The sequence below is a fragment of the Natator depressus genome, chromosome 1 (assembly GCF_965152275.1).
Source record: "Natator depressus isolate rNatDep1 chromosome 1, rNatDep2.hap1, whole genome shotgun sequence".
In the NCBI taxonomy this organism is placed as follows: Eukaryota; Metazoa; Chordata; order Testudines; family Cheloniidae; genus Natator; species Natator depressus.
The window spans coordinates 305,546,300-305,566,607 of record NC_134234.1 but is presented as its reverse complement, the minus strand read 5'-3'; the positions used below and the strand labels follow the sequence as shown (position 1 = coordinate 305,566,607).

General features: G+C 41.8%; 1 protein-coding gene across 16 annotated transcripts in view; it reads left to right on the top strand.

Moving 5' to 3' along the window:
- CADPS2 (calcium dependent secretion activator 2) overlaps positions 1-20,308 on the top strand; it is a 555,767-nt gene that overhangs the window by 464,812 nt on the left and 70,647 nt on the right. For 11 of the 16 annotated variants that reach the window (XM_074942329.1, XM_074942327.1, XM_074942330.1 and 8 more), the window contains 2 exons: positions 19,111-19,252; positions 19,371-19,490. In XM_074942329.1, coding sequence (XP_074798430.1) covers positions 19,111-19,252; positions 19,371-19,490 — 262 coding nt within the window. The remainder of the gene's footprint in view (positions 1-19,110; positions 19,253-19,370; positions 19,491-20,308) is intronic. The other 5 variants (XM_074942337.1, XM_074942331.1, XM_074942338.1 and 2 more) reach the window with 1 other exon arrangement.

Genomic DNA, 20,308 nt, shown 5'->3' with positions numbered 1-20,308 from the left:
GGAAAACTGTTATCTTTTTTTTTTTTTCCAGTGCTATTGAAAAGCAACCCCTGGAACTAGTCACCTTTTAATCGGTAGATATGCTAGCAAGTGGCAAATGACCATTTTCCCAGGAACAGATTCCCAAGTGAAACATACCATGATTCTTATTCTTTAATTAACAGCCCTTTCACATTGCTAGTACATTAAAGCTATTAGAAAGAACATGCCATGCTTCTAAAATCAATCTCACAGGGTCTCCCTAAACGAATAATAAATATTCTAGCTTTCTCACTAAGTGAAAACCTATTCCCGAAGACTTTTGCCTTCCTAAAGATAGGCTCATAAAAATCTAAAAAGAGAGAAACTGGAATGTGGTCTCATGAGGATAAAAAGGCTAGTGTTAATAATTAACAGAGAAAGTGAAGTGGAGTCAAATTAGCCATAATAGAGCCCAGAGTGACTGACAAAGTCACCTCTCATTATCGAAAAACTCATTAGGAAATGAAGAGGTAGAAATCCCACTGGGTTATTCTCTCTCTGAGGCTGTATCAGAGATTATTTTTCAGATTTCTTTCAAATGAAGAACTGTTAGGTCACCATATTGCATATTAGGTTAATCTTCAACCTTTGAAATTTGGAGGGCTGACACCTGCATGTTATTCTATCTCAAGAGCCTTAAATGAGCTCTAAATCTGAGATGCAGGAATCAGTTTTCATATAAATCTGACATGTGTGAACTGCCAACAGTATAGAAATAATCTAACTAACAATTATAGCCTTTAAGCAGATCTTCATGCAAGATTATTTTTTATAAACATGACACTAAAATATGGTGCCAGAAAGACTACAGAATAATGAATGTATAGTCTTTATAAATATACTGTGTCTTACCCTACAAACTTTATCCATTTTTTGAGTTTCTTCTGTAGAACACAAGGTGCTACACAAATTCAAGCAAAATGCATCAAAGCACAGCTGCCATTAACTCAGCAAAAAGCAGAAAAGAGAAAAATTCCTTGTGTTGTTGTTCTGCACAGAGTAAAAGAGAAGCAAATTAAGTTTTCTCTTTTTGTCTTGCTTCTTGATAAGAATAGGTAGCAGATAATATTTTTTGGTCTACCCTTGGTATGAACATGCAGCGTTCAATCCTCAGCTGCATCCAGTAAGCATTAGGTACCACTGAAGACTGCATCTGCAAAGAGGCTATTTGAGCCCCAAGTCCCAGGGCCAAATCTACACCAGCACCTATGTAGTTTACAGCAACCGCAGGTTGGCTTTAAACTACTCTAGCTGGTTATGGACCTGAGGTTCGGTACGCGAGTGAGAACTTGCCAGAGCACAGTGATTCTCCAGTGTGCCCCTTCTTTCTAGGCCCCTAAGCCATGGAGTGAAAGAGATGGCCAGTTATTCAGAACCCCAGGCTGGCCAGCTTTCCTGGCTCTTTCTACTGCCAAAGTGCAAAGCCCAGGATCTGGCTCACAGTCTTAGTACTGTTGCTTTGAAAGCCTTCTTTGCAGTTCTTGCTTTCTGCGTGGAATGGCCTTTCTGCATCTGCCCATCTAATTTCCGATCTCAACCAAAAGCCTATATTTTTGTCTCTATATAGCTTAATTTCTCCCTCTCTCTATTGTATTTTTAAGTATTTACTTGTGTAAATTATTTTAGGACATGATTTGTATGAAAGAAGCTATCTAAAATAAAGTTGCACTGTGGCGTGCTATTGTATATATGTCTTCAGTTTAATTGAGGGATTGTATAGCATAAAGATACAGGAGAAGACTCATTATAAGAACATTATGCAATAAAATGTTCTGAAAATATAGGTAGATAGTTTATAAATGTGTCCAGAAAATCATGTTGGAAACTCATTAAGAAATATCAATTTCCTTATAATTAACCTCCTATAGTGTGTGCTGTGGAGACATCACAGAATTATCTTTTATTCTACAGCATGCCATATTAACACAGGAAAGAAAACTGAGAAAAAATTATTAACAGTTGTAACATTTTAATGTACTGGACAAAATGCTTCTCTCCCTCCCAACATCCCCCCTCCCCACCCTTCCACCTTATTATTATTATGTAGTTCAAACAGGATTGAATTTCCTAGAACAGTCAGCATATATGAACATTCAATATAAAAGGCAGAGCACGTAGCACAAATGTGTCCATTCTAAAGGAATTCCATCTGCATTTGTGTATAATTGTGGCCTTGTGTGTGTGTCCAGTTGAAACTTGGGAGGTTTGTTTTCCGTTCATGGGTAATTTCTTTTTTGTATATTTTTTTAAGCTTGAACAAAACAATATTTTCAAAAATGAAGAGTGGAAAGATGTCCTGTCTTCCCATTATACAAAAATGTTGAACTTTTTTGAACACTGTATAATAGATGGTTAAAATTACCATTTGGCCCAGTGAAAATAGACATTTGGCAGATGTTCTTTTCAGTGATCTGGTAAATTGGCTGTGCATAGTCAAAGTGTAAAGATTTGAACAATATACTTTGCACATCTGCACTGGATTTTGTCACAAAATCTCTTAATGATCTGCTGGGATTCTGTTGGTTCTGCGCATGTGAACATAGCTTTGGAAAGTCTGTCTGCTCCTCTGTGTCTTTTTGTATAATTAGAGAAAGTGTACAGGGAGGGAGGCAGAGTGCAAATGAGCCTTGTATAGGTAAGAGCGCATATGAGAGGGGGTTGGATTCCCAAGGAGGTCTGGTTCTTTTCATACAATACATTTGGGATATATATGGAAGGGGGCAGGACTGGAAAGATGTTCATACGATGCAGCTCCTACTTTTGCATATTTGACTGTACAGAGCATTCTGTTGTCTGACAGATAGTTATATATTGTGAGATTTTCTTTTTAAAACATGACAGAAATTCCATTTTTTGAAAAAATAATAAAGATACAGATCATAATAAAATTAGGATTTCCTGTGCAGCCTGAGCTCTGCTTATAGTCTTTCATAACATGTTTACTACTATATTTTCTGCAAGACCACTGCCGGACTTCAGGTATTTTCTCAGCTCTTAGCCATTGTTTTATATTTAATGCTAACAACTGTAGAAAAGAAAGTAGTACTGATCCTTCAAATTTATTAGTCATAATAATAATAATGCCTAGTGTAAATGTAGAACCTTTCATCCAGAGCTCAAAGCACCTTATAAAGAACTATAATTATCATCATTTTACAGATGGAGAAACTGAGGCACAGAATAATGAGTTGACATGCTCAAGGTCACTTATCAGGATAGAGACTGAGCTGGGAATAGAGCCTATATCTTCCATCTTATGTATCTATTTATTTTTGCATGGTCTGTGTAAACTGTAGTTTGAAACCCTACATTTTAGTGCATCTTTATTAAGCTTCTCCTACCTGCCTGGCTTATTCCAGTCATGGGCATATACTGTGGGACCATATTTGGTTTTTTGTTCCCATTTGATATAGTTGATAGGCTGTCCACTTTTGTGCTTAGTACCTCAAAAAAGCCGTGAATAGATCTCTCTTTATTTCGGATGATTTCACCATGAATAGATCTCTCTTGGTTTCATCATCTGCTAGCACAGGTTGCTACCTCCAGATCGTGTGTAAGCATGAAGAGAGGTTATATTTGGTTTATTTGGGGAAGGGGTTAAGCATTTTGGAAGAATGTAAAAATTGTCTCACTTTTCAATTAGTTTCCTTCCCAAGAAATCTCTCTCTGATCCAAGGTCCTGTTTAATCCTAGCTGCATCTCGCTCTCCTTTCTGGCATCACTCAATGTATTGTTGCCTGGCATTATTGCTGCGGTAGTTGCTGACACAGGCACTTTTCCAGATTAGTGGAAACTAGGAAAGCTGTGCGGTTAACTCGTGGTCTCTAGGCAAGTAAGTGCTCCCCATAAAGTATTGCTCAATGAAAATATCTGTAAAGCTGCTCTGAGTAAACCTTACAACCCCAGTGGGCAATATGACCGCAGCCAACTTAAAAAAGGCCACACACTGAGGGCTTGCTTCCTGATGTATGTTGTCATAATGGCTGTTGTTGGTTAAAGGAATAATGCTAGAACATTCTTATTAGTCCAAATGGAGGGACACGAAAAGCTCGCACTCATGCCTCAGGCTACATGTCCTTTAAAAAAAAAAAGGGCATTGACAATGCACAACTGTCTGTTGTGTGATTGTGAGTGGAATGTACATTGGCATATGGGTATCTGTAAGAAAGGAAGCATAGATTTACACAGAAAATGTTATTGATGTGAACATGCTAGTATAGCTGAGGTTGTGTCAGCATTTCTACTGCAAGCCCATGTTTCATGAGGGGCTGTCATTCATCACAAAATACTTGGGATGTGCAGGAACTTGGCATGTAACATCTCCATGTGTGAGACAAACCAGTTCAATCATTTTTAAGTCAGGTGGATTTTTTTTAATAGTGGCATTATGAATAAAGAAGCTTTTGAGCCTTTAAACCTAACTTTATGGAGTGCCTATATATGATTGAACACAACTTGAAGTGGTCTCAGGTTAAAAATACAACAGCACCCCAACTGTTCTAAATCAGTTCCATGCCAACTACATATTTACACGATATATCCTGTCGAACTGAGTAATTTATTTGAAAAAAAAAAATCAGACACATGCAGTTATCCATTATAACCCAGTTGCTGTGTTTGGCTTTGGCAATTAACATTGTCCATTAATCTCAAACTCCTTCCTATATAGACATCATAAAAGGATGGATTAAAGACCTTCAAATCTTCCCAGTTGTCAAGGTTCCTTCCCCACTCTGAACTCTAGGGTACAGATGTGGGGACCTGCATGAAAACCTCCTAAGCTTACTTTTACCAGCTTAGGTTGAAACTTCCCCATGGGAAAATTATTTTACCCTTTGCCCTTGGACTTCCACTGCCACCACCAAACGTTTATCTGGGTTTATTTTTATTAGGAAAGCGTTGTTTGGAAACGTCTTTCCCCCCAAAATCCTCCCAACCCTTGCACCCCACTTCCTGGGGAAGGTTTGGTAAAAATCCTCACCAATTTGCATAGGTGAACACAGACCCAAACCCTTGGATCTTAAGAACAATGAAAAAGCATTCCGTTTCTAAAAAGAAGGATTTTAATAGAAGTAAAAAGTAAAAAAGAATCACCTCTGTAAAATCAGGATGGTAAATACCTTACAGGGTAATTAGATTCAAAACATAGAGAATCCCTCCAGGCAAAACCTTAAGTTACCAAAAGACACACAGACAAGAATATCCATTCTATTCAGGACAGCTTAATTTCTCAGCCATTTAAAGAAATCATAATCTAACGCATATCTAGCTAGATTGCTTACTAAATTCTAAGACTCCATTCCTGTTCTGTCCCCGGCAAAAGCATCACACACACAGACTCTTTGTTTTTCCCTCCCCCCAGCTTTTGAAAGTATCTTGTCTCCTCATTGGTCATTTTGGTCAGGTGCCAGCGAGGTTATCCTAGCTTCATAACCCTTTACAGGTGAGAGGATTTTTCCTCTGGCCAGGAGGGATTTTAAAGGGGTTTACCCTTCCCTTTATATTTATGACAGCAGTGCTTCTGGTATTTGCTTGGGGTTCTTTTTATTTGTAGTGAATTTTTAGTGCCCTGCAAGCTCTCTGCTTTTGCCCTAGAGCTCTACCTAATTGCTTGCTAATTCTCCGATGTTTAACCCAGGTGAAAGCTGTCCATTGCTGAAGGTTTGGGGGGATCAGCTATTGGGTACTCTGCCAAGGAGAGTGACTGCTTTTGTCCTCTGAAAGATGTGGCTAGGATAGGGTTTCTTTTTGAAGGAGCAAGTTCTACCTCACCTCAACTTCCTCTCACAAGAATTTTGACCCTTTGGGATACCTTCCAACATACCCAATTTACCCTCACTGGTAGGAGCCAATACATCAGTTGGTAACTGCTTGCACAAGTCATGTGAGGTATAGTTGGGGAGAGTAGGACCAGTGAAGCTGGCAAGACAGGGAAGATGGACAAGTAGTGTGAGTCTCTCTCTGATAGGTTTCAGAGTAGCAGCCGTGTTAGTCTGTATTCGCAAAAAGAAAAGGAGTACTTGTGGCACCTTAGAGACTAACCAATTTATTTGAGCATAAGCTTTCGTGAGCTACAGCTTACTTCATCGGATGCATTCGATGAAGTGAGCTGTAGCTCACGAAAGCTTATGCTCAAATAAATTTGTTAGTCTCTAAGGTGCCACAAGTAGTCCCTCTCTCTCTGATGTTGCTGTGGGTAAGGAGGAGAGGCAGCTCTTCCCACATGTAACAGAGGGAGAGAGCAAGGGATGGTTATGTATGTGGGAAGGTCTTCATTTGAGAGGGGAGCGAGAAGGAAGGTATGACTTCTATTGTTTATTTTCTTTACTCTAGTAAAATTACAACAAAGTCATCTGCTGTCTCAGAAGGGGAATGGTAGTGGCCATCTTTAAGGGTAAAAAAAAATAACTCATGAGAAATTGTGGCAGACATCATTGTGTGCACCATTGTTAGTTATTGGAAATTAATAACGGAATCTGCAGTAACAGAGGTTAACAGAACAAAAGAAGAAGAAAGTAATACATTAAATAAAAGTTTGAAAGCAAATTATATAAAAATACAAGAAGGAAAAAAATAAGAATCACAGAAAAACAAAACAGCAGATTGGCATGGATGTGAACGAAATTTTGGTATTTAATACCCATGACAATGAAGTAGTTGATTGGTTATGGTAGAAATGGACAAGCAGATTCAGAAATCTGTTGGTGACACTAAATATTAAAAATCTAAAATGACAAGTTGTACATCTGCTACAGTATGTGGGTGAGGAGATAAATCAGATTTGTGATTCACTGACCAGCACAATGCCTCACTGAGAAGATGATCTCCTTGAAAAAGTCATTATTGTTGTTACTGATCATTTCTCTCTGTGAAACAGTGTGTGATGTTTGAAGTGCTTGTTTTCAGGCAAGTGGAACAATAATTTGAAGCCTGACCTGTGTATGATAGATCTATAATACCAACTGGCACTCCCATGAGAGTTTTCTGACTTGGATTTTAAAGTCTTTAGGACCAAATCCTAGAGTTCTTATACCAGGAAAAATTCCCAGTTAATGGAAATCTATCCTGAATATAAGGATTCAGATATTTTGGCCCATGCCTGATAAAAATTAGCTATAGTACCATAACTTTCCTTTTAGTTCAGAGCTGCACTTTTGGGTCACTAAAATTTAATGCTGATCATTGATTAAATAGTTCTATAGGAAATTTCAGGCAAAAGAGTTACTTGGGTTCCCAAAACTCCTGCTGGCTGAGTGAGCATTTTAGATGCACAAGAATTCTTGAGTGAGCCTTTTGTTTTGTGATTTTTGGCCGTCTGTTGCCAGATCTGTTGTGCAAAGAGGCAGCACGCCAGGATTTTATTATGGATTATCTTCCAAACCGATCTAGCACTGTTGCTTAGTTGGATGATGATATTAGTTTTAAATTAGGTCAGTCTATTTGGTCATGCTGGAATTCTGAACAGCTTTTGATACAAGCAGCCTAGTAAATAGGACTCATTCAATTGTTACTTTGGCAAATGAGAGACTTTGCTGGTGCGTCTGTAGCTGCCCTCTAGTGGTTCCACTCATACCTATAATATAGGAGCAAGTCAGTACTTGATGGTCAATTGCACGACATCCCTGAGGAATTTGCAGTGTGGCATTCCTATAAGGCACTCTCTTGTCTTCCATCTTGTTTGATGTACAGGTGATACCTTTTGGCAAGCTCATTTCTAACCATTGGGTAGGGTCTCATCGGTATGCTGATGATCCTCAGCAGTATACCGCTTGTCCCATGGCCCTGCTAGTCTATTCTCTGCCCTGGAGGAATGCTTGAATGAATTCTCTAGAGGGATACATCAGAGCTGCCATGTCCTCAACCCTGGGAAAATAAAAGGCTTACTGCTGTGTTAACAGTATGAGAAAGCTCACTCCTCTTTCATGTCCCCACTTGTAGAAAGATTTGTTTGGAGGTAGAGTCACGTTAAAAATCTTGGCATCACTTTACACAATTCTTTTCCCGACAAAGCCAAGCATTGGCTTGATATGAAAATGGAGTTTTTCAATTGCACAGTTTGTACTTGCTGTGCCCTTTCTAATCCCATTGCAGCCTCACAATATCCTCATAACACATGTCCTCCTGCCCATGAGGCTTGATTATTGTAATTCCATCTGAGCAGGGCATGCAGCAGAGCATCCCTACAACTTGTTCGGAAAGCAGTAGCATGCTTGCTCACCCATTCAAGCAACTGTGATTATATTATGCCAACCTTGCATTGTCTGCATCGACTGCCAATTAAGTAGCATGTTGATTTAAAGCTGGCACTGTTGTTTTTTAAAGGTCTCAACAGTGTTGGGCTTGTCTTGCTCAAGATCTCCTCCTTGAAAATTATTCTGGTAGATATTGTGAACCGCCCATCTTTTATGTCTCAGGCCAGTGATCAATTTTTTGTTGTTGGGGTAATCCTTGGGCTTCATACATGCTATCTGTATGTATTAGGCACCATTGGGTTAGTATATAATCCCTTTCTTCTGTATTATTATGGATCACAGTTATGCTGATTTTAAAAATATACAAACACAAGAAGCTTACACTCTGCTTTTAAGGGATTCTAAAATGGGCATCAAATTTGATACCAAATATAAAAATAATTATGCTGAAGCTAAGTAGTTAAAAATTACTAGCACTTCTAAAAATAATACTTTGCACAGCTTAGCAAGGAGGGGAATGCAAGGGTGGTTAATTATATCTGTCCTTTTTAAAGGAAATAATTATTGTCTTCTGATGGTTACCTTTGAAACAACAAATTGTGTCCAGACACTCAGCAGCGGTGACACCCCCTAATGCTGCTGGCAGCAATGGGAGAGGGGCGGCATATCCTCCTGTGCAGAAGCCCCCTCTTGTTCCAGATGTACTCCACCAAAGGATTTCCCAAGAGGAGTATTCCTTTAAGAAGGCCCCAACATCCTCCAGGGAGGAAAGAGCAATGGTGGTAGTTCTAGTGGTAATAATCATAATGCCTGTTTGTTATATAGCACTTTTCATCAGTAGATCTCACAGTGCATCATAATGTTCTGTGAGGTAGAGCTGTGCTATGTATCCCTATTTTACAGACAAGGAACTGAGGCACAGAGTAAGGCCTGGTCTATACTACAAAGTTATGCAGACGTAAGCTGCCTTGCATCAACCTAGTTGTGCAGGTGTCTGCACGTAAAATTTGTCTCCCACTAATGTAAGTGCCCCGTTTTGGCAACACAGTAACATCACCTCCCCGAAGGGCATTGAGCCATGGTCGATGTATTGAGGTTGACACAATGCCAAGGCAGACACTGCATTAGCTGTGTTGATCCTAACAGTCCTTCGGTAGCTGTCCCACAATGCCTGAGGCTGGTCACAATTGTGAACTCTACCATGCAGGGGTCATAGAGACCAGAAGCCTTCCCCCCTACCCTCTTTGAGACTCCAAGATTTTTTGAAATGCCTTTTCCTGATTGCCAAGCTTAGCGAGCACACCTAGCATCTCTCCACTGTTGTGTGCAACTGTCCAGATGACCATCCTGGCTACACATTTCAGACGCGCTCTGGCTTGGAATAGACAGGCGATGCTGGAGATGAGGCTGTGCAGGCACAGCCATGGACCAGTCATGGAAGTGTGGACATCAATGAGCAGATTGCACAGGGGATGCAAGAGAAGGACAACAATGGGGATCAGCAGCAGTGCTGCCCGAAAGCAAAGGAAGTGCAGCAGGTATACCAGAAGGCCAGGGAAGCCAACAGTCAACCTGGTGCTGAGCCGCAGACCTGTCATTTTTACAAAGAGCTGCTGCCATATTTGGCGGAGACCCCAGCAGCACCCCACAGAGCATCATGCATACCTCAAAGGAACCCAAAACACAGACCTCCTCATCCTCACGCCAGGGGAAGAGGATGAGGAGGAGCATGGGGGACATGTGACTGGGGGTACAGCTATGCCGCAAACCAGGATCTGTTTGAGGCTCTACCACAGTCCAGTCAGTCCTGGCAATCAAGCACGGGAAAGTCCGTTGTGGGGGAAGGAACCTCGGGTAAGTGTGTAAATGTATTTCTCGTACAAAGATGTACTGATGGTGCCCCCAACTTAGCAAGACACAGCTACTGACTTTTAATTAATTTACTCATACTAGAGAGGTAGCGCTACAACAAAGAGAGAGATAGCGTTATCTGCTTTTCATTCCCTAGAACTGTTAGCTGGGGGTGGCCATGTTGAGCAGTTTGTTTATGTAGTTTGTCCCTTGAATCTTCCTGAGAGATCTCGATGAAACTTCCATGGAGATACTCTGCAATCTTCTCCTGAAGGTTTCTAGGGATGGTAGCCTTATTTCTTCCTCCGTTGTAGGATGCTTCCCCATGCCAGTCTGCCGTAACTTTAGCAGGCACCATTGCAATAAACAGGGAAGTGGCACGTGAACCCAAGCAGCTGCGGGACACCAGCAGCCACTGTGTTCTCCATGATATCAGCTAAAATCACCACCATCTGTGGAAAATTGTACCAATATTTAGTGCCATTGCCTAATACTCACAGTTTCATGCAACTGAGCAATTCCCTCCGCATTTCACTCACCCTGGTGGGCGAAAGTCAGCATGGCTGGTGCTGTGAAGGGTGCCATGCACAAGCACTCCAAAGCAGAAGTGCCAATAAGCATGTCTTGTTTAGAGGAGCAAGGGAAGGGAGTTCTGAATCTTAACTTTTGCTTTTTATCGTGACTATACTGACAATGATACCTCTGTCTGTTTTAGCAGTAGCTGCTGTGGTTGCAGTCTTGAGGGTTTCCCCCTGCACACCCATGGACTGCCTGCTCCAGATGATGAAAAGAAGAGAACTTGAGAAGAAATGTTCAGCAAGATCTTGCAAACCAGTGCTGCATTGGAACGTGAGCAGAGGACCTGGAGGGTGAATATTTCAGACTGTATGGAGAAGGAAAGAGCGGACAGGAGAAAGGCACTGGAATCCCTGCAGAAAAAGGAGAGGGAGATACATCAAGGCATAATGGGGCTTCTCCAGCAACAAACACAGATGCTTCAGACTCCTGCGGACCTACAGATTGACAATCCCGGGCTCACCTCCCTTTGCAGTCTATGGGGAACTCCATTATAGCACCTCCCTGCACCCGCTCCCTCAATGTTCCCCATGGCATCAGGGGACTCATACTGACACTTACCACTCCACACCAGGATGTTCTTTCCCCTTTAGTTCTGTGTTACATCTGGACCAGCAGAGAAGGAGATACACATTTAAGTACAGCAAGTTGCTGTGGAAACTTTTTATTGTTCTTGTAGCAAAACTGAAACTAACACGAAAGTGAGGCTTTGCACTGGGGAGGGAGGAGCGTGCAAACATATAAAGGAACAGAACAATCAGATTCCTCCACCCTACTTTAAAAAACTTCCTACATATATATACATTATCATTTACGCGGTTGACATGAAACACTATATAACCTAGCTAAGTTGAGGGTGGACTGTTGCAGACTCTCAAATTGCACAGGATTATTCTGCCCTGGAATAGCAACTCACTAACTGAACAATTTATAAATTCAGACACACAACTAGTTTTCGCATTCTGTTGGGATAATGTGTGATGGCTATGTGTCCTGAACAAGAGGAACACTCGGTGGTATGGAATCAACGGGATCTGGTATCAAAGCTTCTCCCAACAAGTCACTGAAATTAGGAGTTGTAACAGAAGGAGGTTCAATCAGAGGAACAGAAAGTCCTACTGGAACATCCCTGGACTCCGGTACTAGTCGAGGCTGCAAATGGTCAATATGTCATTTCCATAAAATACTATCAGACAGTTTTACCATGAATGAAACAGGTCCCAGGCATTTTACATGTTCTCCAGTACCCATTTCACTCCACATCTGTAGTTTCAAGTCCACACCAAGTCTCCTACTTGAAAAAAAGTGATGACAAGTCTCATGTAGTTGATCGATTTGCATAGATTGGGAAGTGGCTACATGTGAAGCAATTTCAGGATGTAGCAGGTCCTAACAAGCACACAAAGATCACTTCAAGAAAAGAGTTGCAGGTGACTGTAGGGTAGTAGCATGTGATGTGTTCCTGTAGACAAGGAAGAAATTGTCCACTTTCTGCTGACAATTCAAAATAGATTTATTAGCTCTTAAGCTATGTTTAAGTGTCTGTACAAAGTGTCCATTTGTAGCAGGGTGGTAAGGAGCTGAAGGTACATGCTGAATTCCATTTGAAGCTAGGAACCTCTGAAATTCTTCAGAAAATAATTAAAGTCCATTGTCACTCACGAACTGTAATGGTAAACCAAACTGGCTAAAAAGGTAAAAAGATGTCCAAAGATCTTAGCAGCTTGGGCACAGAAACTGAAACAACCCTATCAGTCTCTGGAGACAATCCATCCAGGATGGGGCTGGGCAACACTGGCTGAGCAGTGTGAAGAAGTTGCTTCCTGTGCCATATCTGATCAGTATATAGCTGGGACTAACCTAGGCCTTTCAGCCTAGAAGTCTTAGAAGTATTAGAAGTCTTTCTGAACACTTCTGGCCATTTTGAATGAGCATCAACTACAATGAAAATCATATAACCTTCTAAAGGTCTGGCAAAGTTCACATGAATATGTATCCAAGGAGTCTGAGGCCATGACCAAGGATGTAGATGAACTGAGCCAGGATTGTGCTGAATTTAGTGACATTAGTATACTTCACCTGTCTGTCAATATCTTTGTCGATCCCCAGCCACCAGGCATGACTCTGGGCTACGGCCTTCATCAGTACAATGCCAACATGACCTCTAAAACCTGAGACTGAAATGATTTTGGAACAGTCACTCACATTCCCCATAAAATACAGCTATGATTTATAGATAATTCATATTGATGTGACACAAACTGTGTAAACCGGATTCTTATGATACAGCACTATACTGTGTAGCACCATTCCTTTCACAAGAGAAGGCGCACCATCCTTCGTCATTTCTTTGTTGATTTCTGTGCTAGTGATGGGTAACCTATACATCAAATGGAGGTAGAACACTTTATCTGAAGTTTCTTTGGGTTGACTAGAGCTTAGGCATGACAGCCCATCAGCATTGCCCTGCTTGAGTCCCTTTATGGAATTGAATAATGTAAGAATGACCTGAAAGTAGCCATGTCATTGTTGCATACAAGCAGCAGCTAATGATAAATTCCATCTTTTGGTCAAAAAATTGAAAGTAATGGTGATGAGCCATCAGCAAGGTAAAATGTCTATCATACAAATAGATATGGAACTTTCGAATTCTGAAGATAATGCTTAGAGCTTCCCACTCTGCACATAGCTCTTCTCAAGAGTAGTGACTGTTTGTGATGCAAAGGCAATTGGTTTCTCCATGCCATGAGGAAAAATGTGGAAAAGATCTGCTCCCACATATCATGAAGTATAACATGCCAATTGTAGCGGTAGCAAAGCATCAAAATGCATAAGAACCTCGGCTGATGTCAACAGTTTCTTTGCTTCCTTAAATGCACAGTCACACACTTTAGCCCATTTCCATTTTTTCTTTGTTTGTAACAGCTCATGTAAAGATGCCAAGACTGTTGCCAGATTAGGCAGGAATGTACAATAGTAGTTAAGCAGTCCTAAGAATGAAGCAACTGTGACACATTCTCGGGCAATGGCGCTTCAAGAACGACCCTTCTCTTTCTCTGGCAATTTCATTAAGTCTGTGGTGTCAATTACATGTCCACGGTATTCAACTGAAGGTTTGAAAAATTCACATTTGTCTTGACGTACTTCCAATTCATGATCTTTCAAATATTGGGGCCCCAGGTGGCTGGGATCAGGCCCCATGGCCAAGCCACTGCAGGCGCTTCAACAGCAGAGGACAGCAATGATGAGCCCCAACCAAGAGAGGAAGACCCTCCAGATCGTAACCAAAGAGGACTCCCGGGGGAACTCAGAAGCAAACCAGTGGCACCAGCAGAGGAACTGAAGTTGGGGTAGGAAGTGGCCCAGGGAGCAGGCATAGGATGCCCACCTCCTAGGTCACATAGTTTGAATTAGTGTTTCATTGGGCCCTGGGTTGGAACCCAATGGAGCAGAGCGGGCCCAGGTTCCCATACCCCCAGCTACTGATTCTCGCCACTGGGCGATACAGGCACTGACTCTAGCTGCTAGGCGTTGTGGCTATTGACTCCAGCCACTGGGCAGTGGGGCTCAACTCTCACCCCTGGGGGACGCGGTTATTGACTCTCGCCACTGGGTGATGCAACTGATGACTCTTGCCACTGGGCAATACGGACACTCCCTCCAGCTGCTAGGCAACGTGGCTCTTGACTCTTGCCAGTGGGCAATGCGACCATTGACTCTTGCCACTGGACGATGCAGCCCAGAGTATCATGACTAGGTGGTACTGCCAAGCACAGACACCAACCATCCCAACACGTCAACAGTCTTCTTGAATGTAAATGCTGATACAAACAATAACTTCTTCTGGATCTTGATATTGCATAATCCAGAGACAAATTGGTCATGCAGGACATCACTTAATATTTGTCCAAACTGACAGTGCTCTGACAACTTCCTTAGAGCAGCAGCAAACTGCTCCTGACTCTCCACTTCCCCGATATCATTCTGTTATCGTTAATGGGGTAGGAGAAAAATGTTCCTGCGCTGGTGCAGTAATTGTGATGTACATGGCAGTTCCAGGTACAGTCGGAGAGACAATAGGTCACACTTATCCATGTGCGTTTGGGACCCATCACTGTCAGCAAGGTTGAAACTCACTGTCCATTTAAATGGTGGTGTGGGTTATAAACTGCTCAAAGTGTTCAAGGTACACCTTCCATGATTTGCGTTTTTTGTCGAAAATTGCCCACCAAAGTTGCCACTTCTCTACTCTCCTGTTAGACTTCACACCTCCTGGACTACTACTCTGCCACAGGGAAACTGTTTTTTGTTAGTGCAGAAAGACAAATGAACAATCTGCCTCCTCTGGCTGTATGCAGACTGCAGAATTTTTCCTATGGATGTACTTGGGCTCCCTCTGCTGGCTATACATCCCCTGTGCAAGCTAAGTTGTTTGCCTGCTTGCACGTGGTCAGCCAATAGGGCTGCTTACTTCCCTCTCAGTGCTTTGTTTACAGTAGCTCCAGGCAGCAACCTATCCCTTTGTTCTGTCTTTACTGTGAGTTCCCCCTCTCTCTGTGTCTGGTTCATGATGTCCCAGCAGCAAAAGCAGCCATCTGTCTCCCTGTGCCTCTAGGTGAACTCTCCCCCTCTCTTTATAATATTCTTTGCTTACTTTTTCTTCTTGGTCAGGCACAGGCAACGTAGGACACTCATGGGACAGAAATCCTTCACCACCAAATGTTCTATCTGCACCCAGCTGAGAAGGAGATGCAGACACAGAGGAGCTCCACAGCTCACTGCTGTCAAAACTCTTGTTCTGGCAGCAAAAGTGAAACTAACATGAAAGTGAGGCTTTGCACTGTGGGAGGAGTGCTCAAACATTTAAAGGGACAGGACATCACATTCTGTTCTGTTAATTTATTAAGTTTTTAATGTGTTTGCTTGTAAGTAGCACCGATTTTTAACACTGATTTTGTTACTCAATAAAATTCTGTTCCGTGGGAAATAGTTCATCTTTATTAGTTCACAACATATGCTGCAGACTGCCTTGCAGTACTGAATGCACCCACTTACTTGTTATTGTACAGTGTGACATAATTCATTCAGTAATAAATACAGTGTAATAATCATAAATGTACAGCAAGACCCACAAAATTAAGAGGTGCATCGACAGTTTTGTATTCACAGATGGCACCAAGCACCACACAGTTCCTAACAGGCCCCAGAACTGCATGCCAAGTAAAGCACAGTCCACCACAGTACATTACAATGGCACACTGTTAAAATGCTCTCAAGGCCTCCCTCAGCCATATAGCTCCACACTCAGATCTTCTAATAGCCCTTGCGTTTGGCTGTTCAAACTCAGCAGACAGCCGCTCCGCCTCTGCCCTTCACCCCAGAAGCAACTTTTCCCACTTTGCCTCACAGGTATTATGCAGGATGCAGCACTAGAGCCCTGCAGATCCATGGATATCCGCTTTACATCCACAGTTATGTGCAGCCCCGGATGCGGTTCTTTGTTTCTCATCTTTGCGAATTGGATGCAGATCCAATTTTTTTTTCTGCACAGGGCTCTAGAGCAATGGTACTCAACGGAGGGCTGCAGTTTCAGGGGGGCTGCCCATGGGGCTGAACCCCAAGCCCTGGTGCCCCCTACAGGGCTAAAGCCCAGAGTCCCAAGCCCTGGCACCCCCCTTCGGAGGGAGTGCCAGGGCTCTGGACTTTAGCTCCATGGGGGACTCAGGGCACCAAGCCTCAGCCCCGTGGTGGGCTTGGTGCTTGGGACTTCTGCCCTATGGGGCCACGGCCCTCCTGAAACAGGTTCGCAGCCCCCTATAGGGCCAGAGATGCCCAGTTGAGGACCACTGTTCTAGAGGGTGCTGGTGTGGGTGTGAATGCAGATACATATAAAAGGTGGAGTGCAGATCATGGGTCGGATACAATTTAATTACCGTGGATGCAGATTGGATGCTGATCCAAATTTTTGTATCTGCGCAGGACTCTACACAGCAGGCAGCTATAACCATTGCGATATTTTTCCTAGAGATCCAATCTTGTGAGTAAACAATGCCATCATGTCTTCAGTCTTCAAAAAGTACACTAAACTGTCATTCTGCACCTGCTGAGCCAATAGCTGAATCTCTCCTTGTTGCTGTCAAGTTGGTCAGTGGACAGCTTCATGAGCTTCAACATCCCCAATGGTGATCCACCAATTGGAAAAGAAAGTCCTTTCTTGCAGCTTTCTGAACAGTACTGTGTTCTTAAAGATATGGCTCTCCTAACCAGTCAAAACTAGTGTTGGTGAAGTGTCTCCGATGATCTCCAATGTTTGCATAACTACAGGAAAGTAGCCCTTTCTGTTAATATACTCTTGGGCAAGGTGGACTGGTGTCAAAATAGGAATCTGCATGCTGTCTATCACTCCATCGCAGTTCAGGAACCCCACTGCTGCAGATCTATCCACTGTGTCTTGCATATTTCTGAGTCACAATTAATGGCCCGGCACACTTGGATGACAGCTCACCAATAGCAATCCGGTGTTGCAAGTTTCCACAGTGCAATTGTCGCTCACTTCTCTGCTGTCAGTGTAGTTCTCATTCTGGTGTCCCTGCTTTGAGGCCCAGAAGTTGTGCTCCACCATTTGCTGCTTCTCCGTCGATGCCACCAAAAACCTGGAGTTGGTTTTCACTATGTCCCACAGTAATCTGTCCTCAGTTAAACTGTCATGTTCCCCACTGATGCAGTTTTTCTTGCGGCTCTGCAAACACCAGAGGATTGTGCATCCTGTGCTTGCAACACTCAGGACAATAGTGCAGAGCTGTGGCAGTTCCATGCGTCTGTCAGAGGCCGACGACTCCAGCCCCAACTTCAAAGCACTGTCTACAGAGCTATTTTTGGGGTGCTAACATGAGCCCTGGGAGGCTTGCACCCATGGGCTTCAAATTGCTGTGTAGACATACCCTGCTAGGTCAGTAGTTCCAGACTGGCCCTGACCTCGCAAAGACTTAAGCATGTATTTAACTTTCCACACACACTCACATACATAGAGTTTAGAATATGTGTAAGTCGTGCAGGATCGGGGCCGCGGTGAGCTGCTTTATGGGGTCTGGAGATAGACAGGGTGTGGGGAGCAGGATCAGTGAATACTGCGTTGAGCAATGGACATCACGTTCACAGATACAGACCACAGACACACCATAAATGATCATGGCTTTTTGCCTTCTTGTCCCCTGCAGGAACCCACCCCTGTCTCCCTGGGCAGTACAGAACAAGTGATCATACTTCTGGGTCCCCTACCCTGGGACAGAGGGAAGTATAAATAGATGATGGGAACCCAAACCCAGAGGGAGTTGTGGGGATTGTTTCTATATATTACGTACATTTAATTATATTGGTGATATACACATTTTTAAAAGGAACTAACAACCATAAGTAGCGGAATGGTTGGGAATAGTCTGTATGGGAAGGGGATAATCTATGTGGAAGAAGCAAACAAACTCAAACAATATAAAACAATATAAGAATAACAGTGAGCCAAAACACACCACCTTGGTGTGGAAGGATATTAAGGGAGCACAGGAGAGGATAAGGATTTTTTTAAAAATTCAGAATCTTCTAGTGAAGCATATTGTTAGCGTGTGTCCCACTAGTCTTCTGCATAATATTAATCATCACACGCATTCTCTCTTGCACCACCTGCTATTGTTTGTGACACTCATTGCTTCTCATCTTGAATTGTATTGGAAGCTTCTTGTAGCAGGCACCGTGTGTGCCTATGTGTATGCATACAGCCTGGCAAAATTTGACACCAATCTTGATTGCAGCCTTTGGGCTTTAGTGTAATATAAATAACAAATAATAACAGAATATTATTTCATTACTACTAGTGTTTATACTTGTTTTGTTTGTTGTCTTTGCATCCAAGTATTCTATCAAGGCAATATAATTGTTAAGCCCCGATTCAGCAAATCCCTTAAGCACAATCTTAAATCCATCCCTGTTTGGCCTAAATTTCATGATAGTGAAAGTTAAGCACATGCTTAAGTGCGTTGCTGAATTGAGGCCTAATTCTGTATGTGCATAAAGCATTCAGTACTTATCATTTATAATACAAGAGTATGATCTGTGAATGTGCAAACATACTATTTTCCAAGTCAGTCACACTATGTAGAAGAAACTACCTGATATAAAACAAGAATGACTGGAATGGCTAACTTCAGCCTTGGTATAAACAGTCGCTATTATGTTGACTTCCTCATGTAAACAATAGTTACTGAAAAATAAAACTAGTCTAAACTTAAAAAAAGCCCTTAGGAATTTTTCTGACATGGTATTCATTACAGAGGTTGGGTCATGCTATCACGGCTCTTAGAACTATATATATATATATACACACCAGAACATTTTAAGAGATTTCTTTTGCTATAGCTAATTAAATTGGATCACAGCCTGTTGAGTAATTGAGAATTGTTTTTGTTTGTTTTTAAAGTACTTTTGTGCAATGGAAAGTTTCACAAGCACTTGCAAGAAATTTTTGTTCCCTTGGTCGTCCGCTATGTCGATCTCATGGAATCATCTATTGCCCAGTCCATTCATAGAGGTCTTGAACAAGAGTCCTGGCAGCCTGTCAAGTAAGTGTTTATAGAAGGGCTAACCTACCTATATCTTTATACCCAATTTGCTTTAATCCTCTATTGTCCTGTAAGTTCTATTTTTTATTGTATTCCTACATTGTTTATTTCTTCACAGGAGCATCACCAACAGTCTTCCCAATGTAGCTCTTCCGAAAGTTCCAAGTTTGCCTCTTAATCTTCCACAGATACCTAGCTTTTCTGCACCAACTTGGATGGCTTCTTTATATGATTCCACGTGTGTATTCTTCACTGATCTTCTGACTGTACGTCAGCTCTGCATGGCCTTGCTGGTGCCCTGTGTAGTGATATTTGGATTGCATGGTGTTTAAGATTGTGTAGTTGGAAACAATAATTTCTCAGTTGTGAGCCAAGCATGGAATGTCAGTGCGTCGTGCATTTTTAGTGCATAAAAATACAGCAATGTAATAGATAATATCTCACTTAAAATCAACTTGGCAAAGGTTTGTTGTGGTACAGTTAACAGTCTAAATGCCATAACTGCTCTTCTTATTCAGTTAATAAGCAGGGGAGAAAAAATAATTGTTCTTAGACCATGTTTTCATAAACTACAATAACTCTTCATGTTTTCACATGAATGTGACTCATTCATTGCATGTGCAAAATGGTTCAGAAAACAGTTTCAACATTTGTTTGCAAGATTCCAGTTAGATTTAAAAATTTTCAATCTTAACGGAAAACTAAAGATTAGTACGTCCAAAATTTGACCTACATTAGTTTCTTTTCGTGTTGTTTTTTTCACCATGCTTCTTGGTTTTTTTTAATGGAGCCAGTAGCCCATGCCCAGTTGATCAATCCCACAATAACATACTGAAGCTCTGTGTGTCTACCTGTTTGTGTCTGAGTATGGATGTGCATGCACAGTTGAAGAAAATAGTTTTGGGTAAAGAAACATGTTTCACTTATAAGTTTTCAAAAGAGGGGGTTTTGTAGAAGCAACAACAGAAGATATTTTTAAATTTTGAAAACTAATCTTGACAATATCCTTTAAAGCTAAAGATAATTTAATGTTTTGGAAAACAAGTTTTTTTTTGT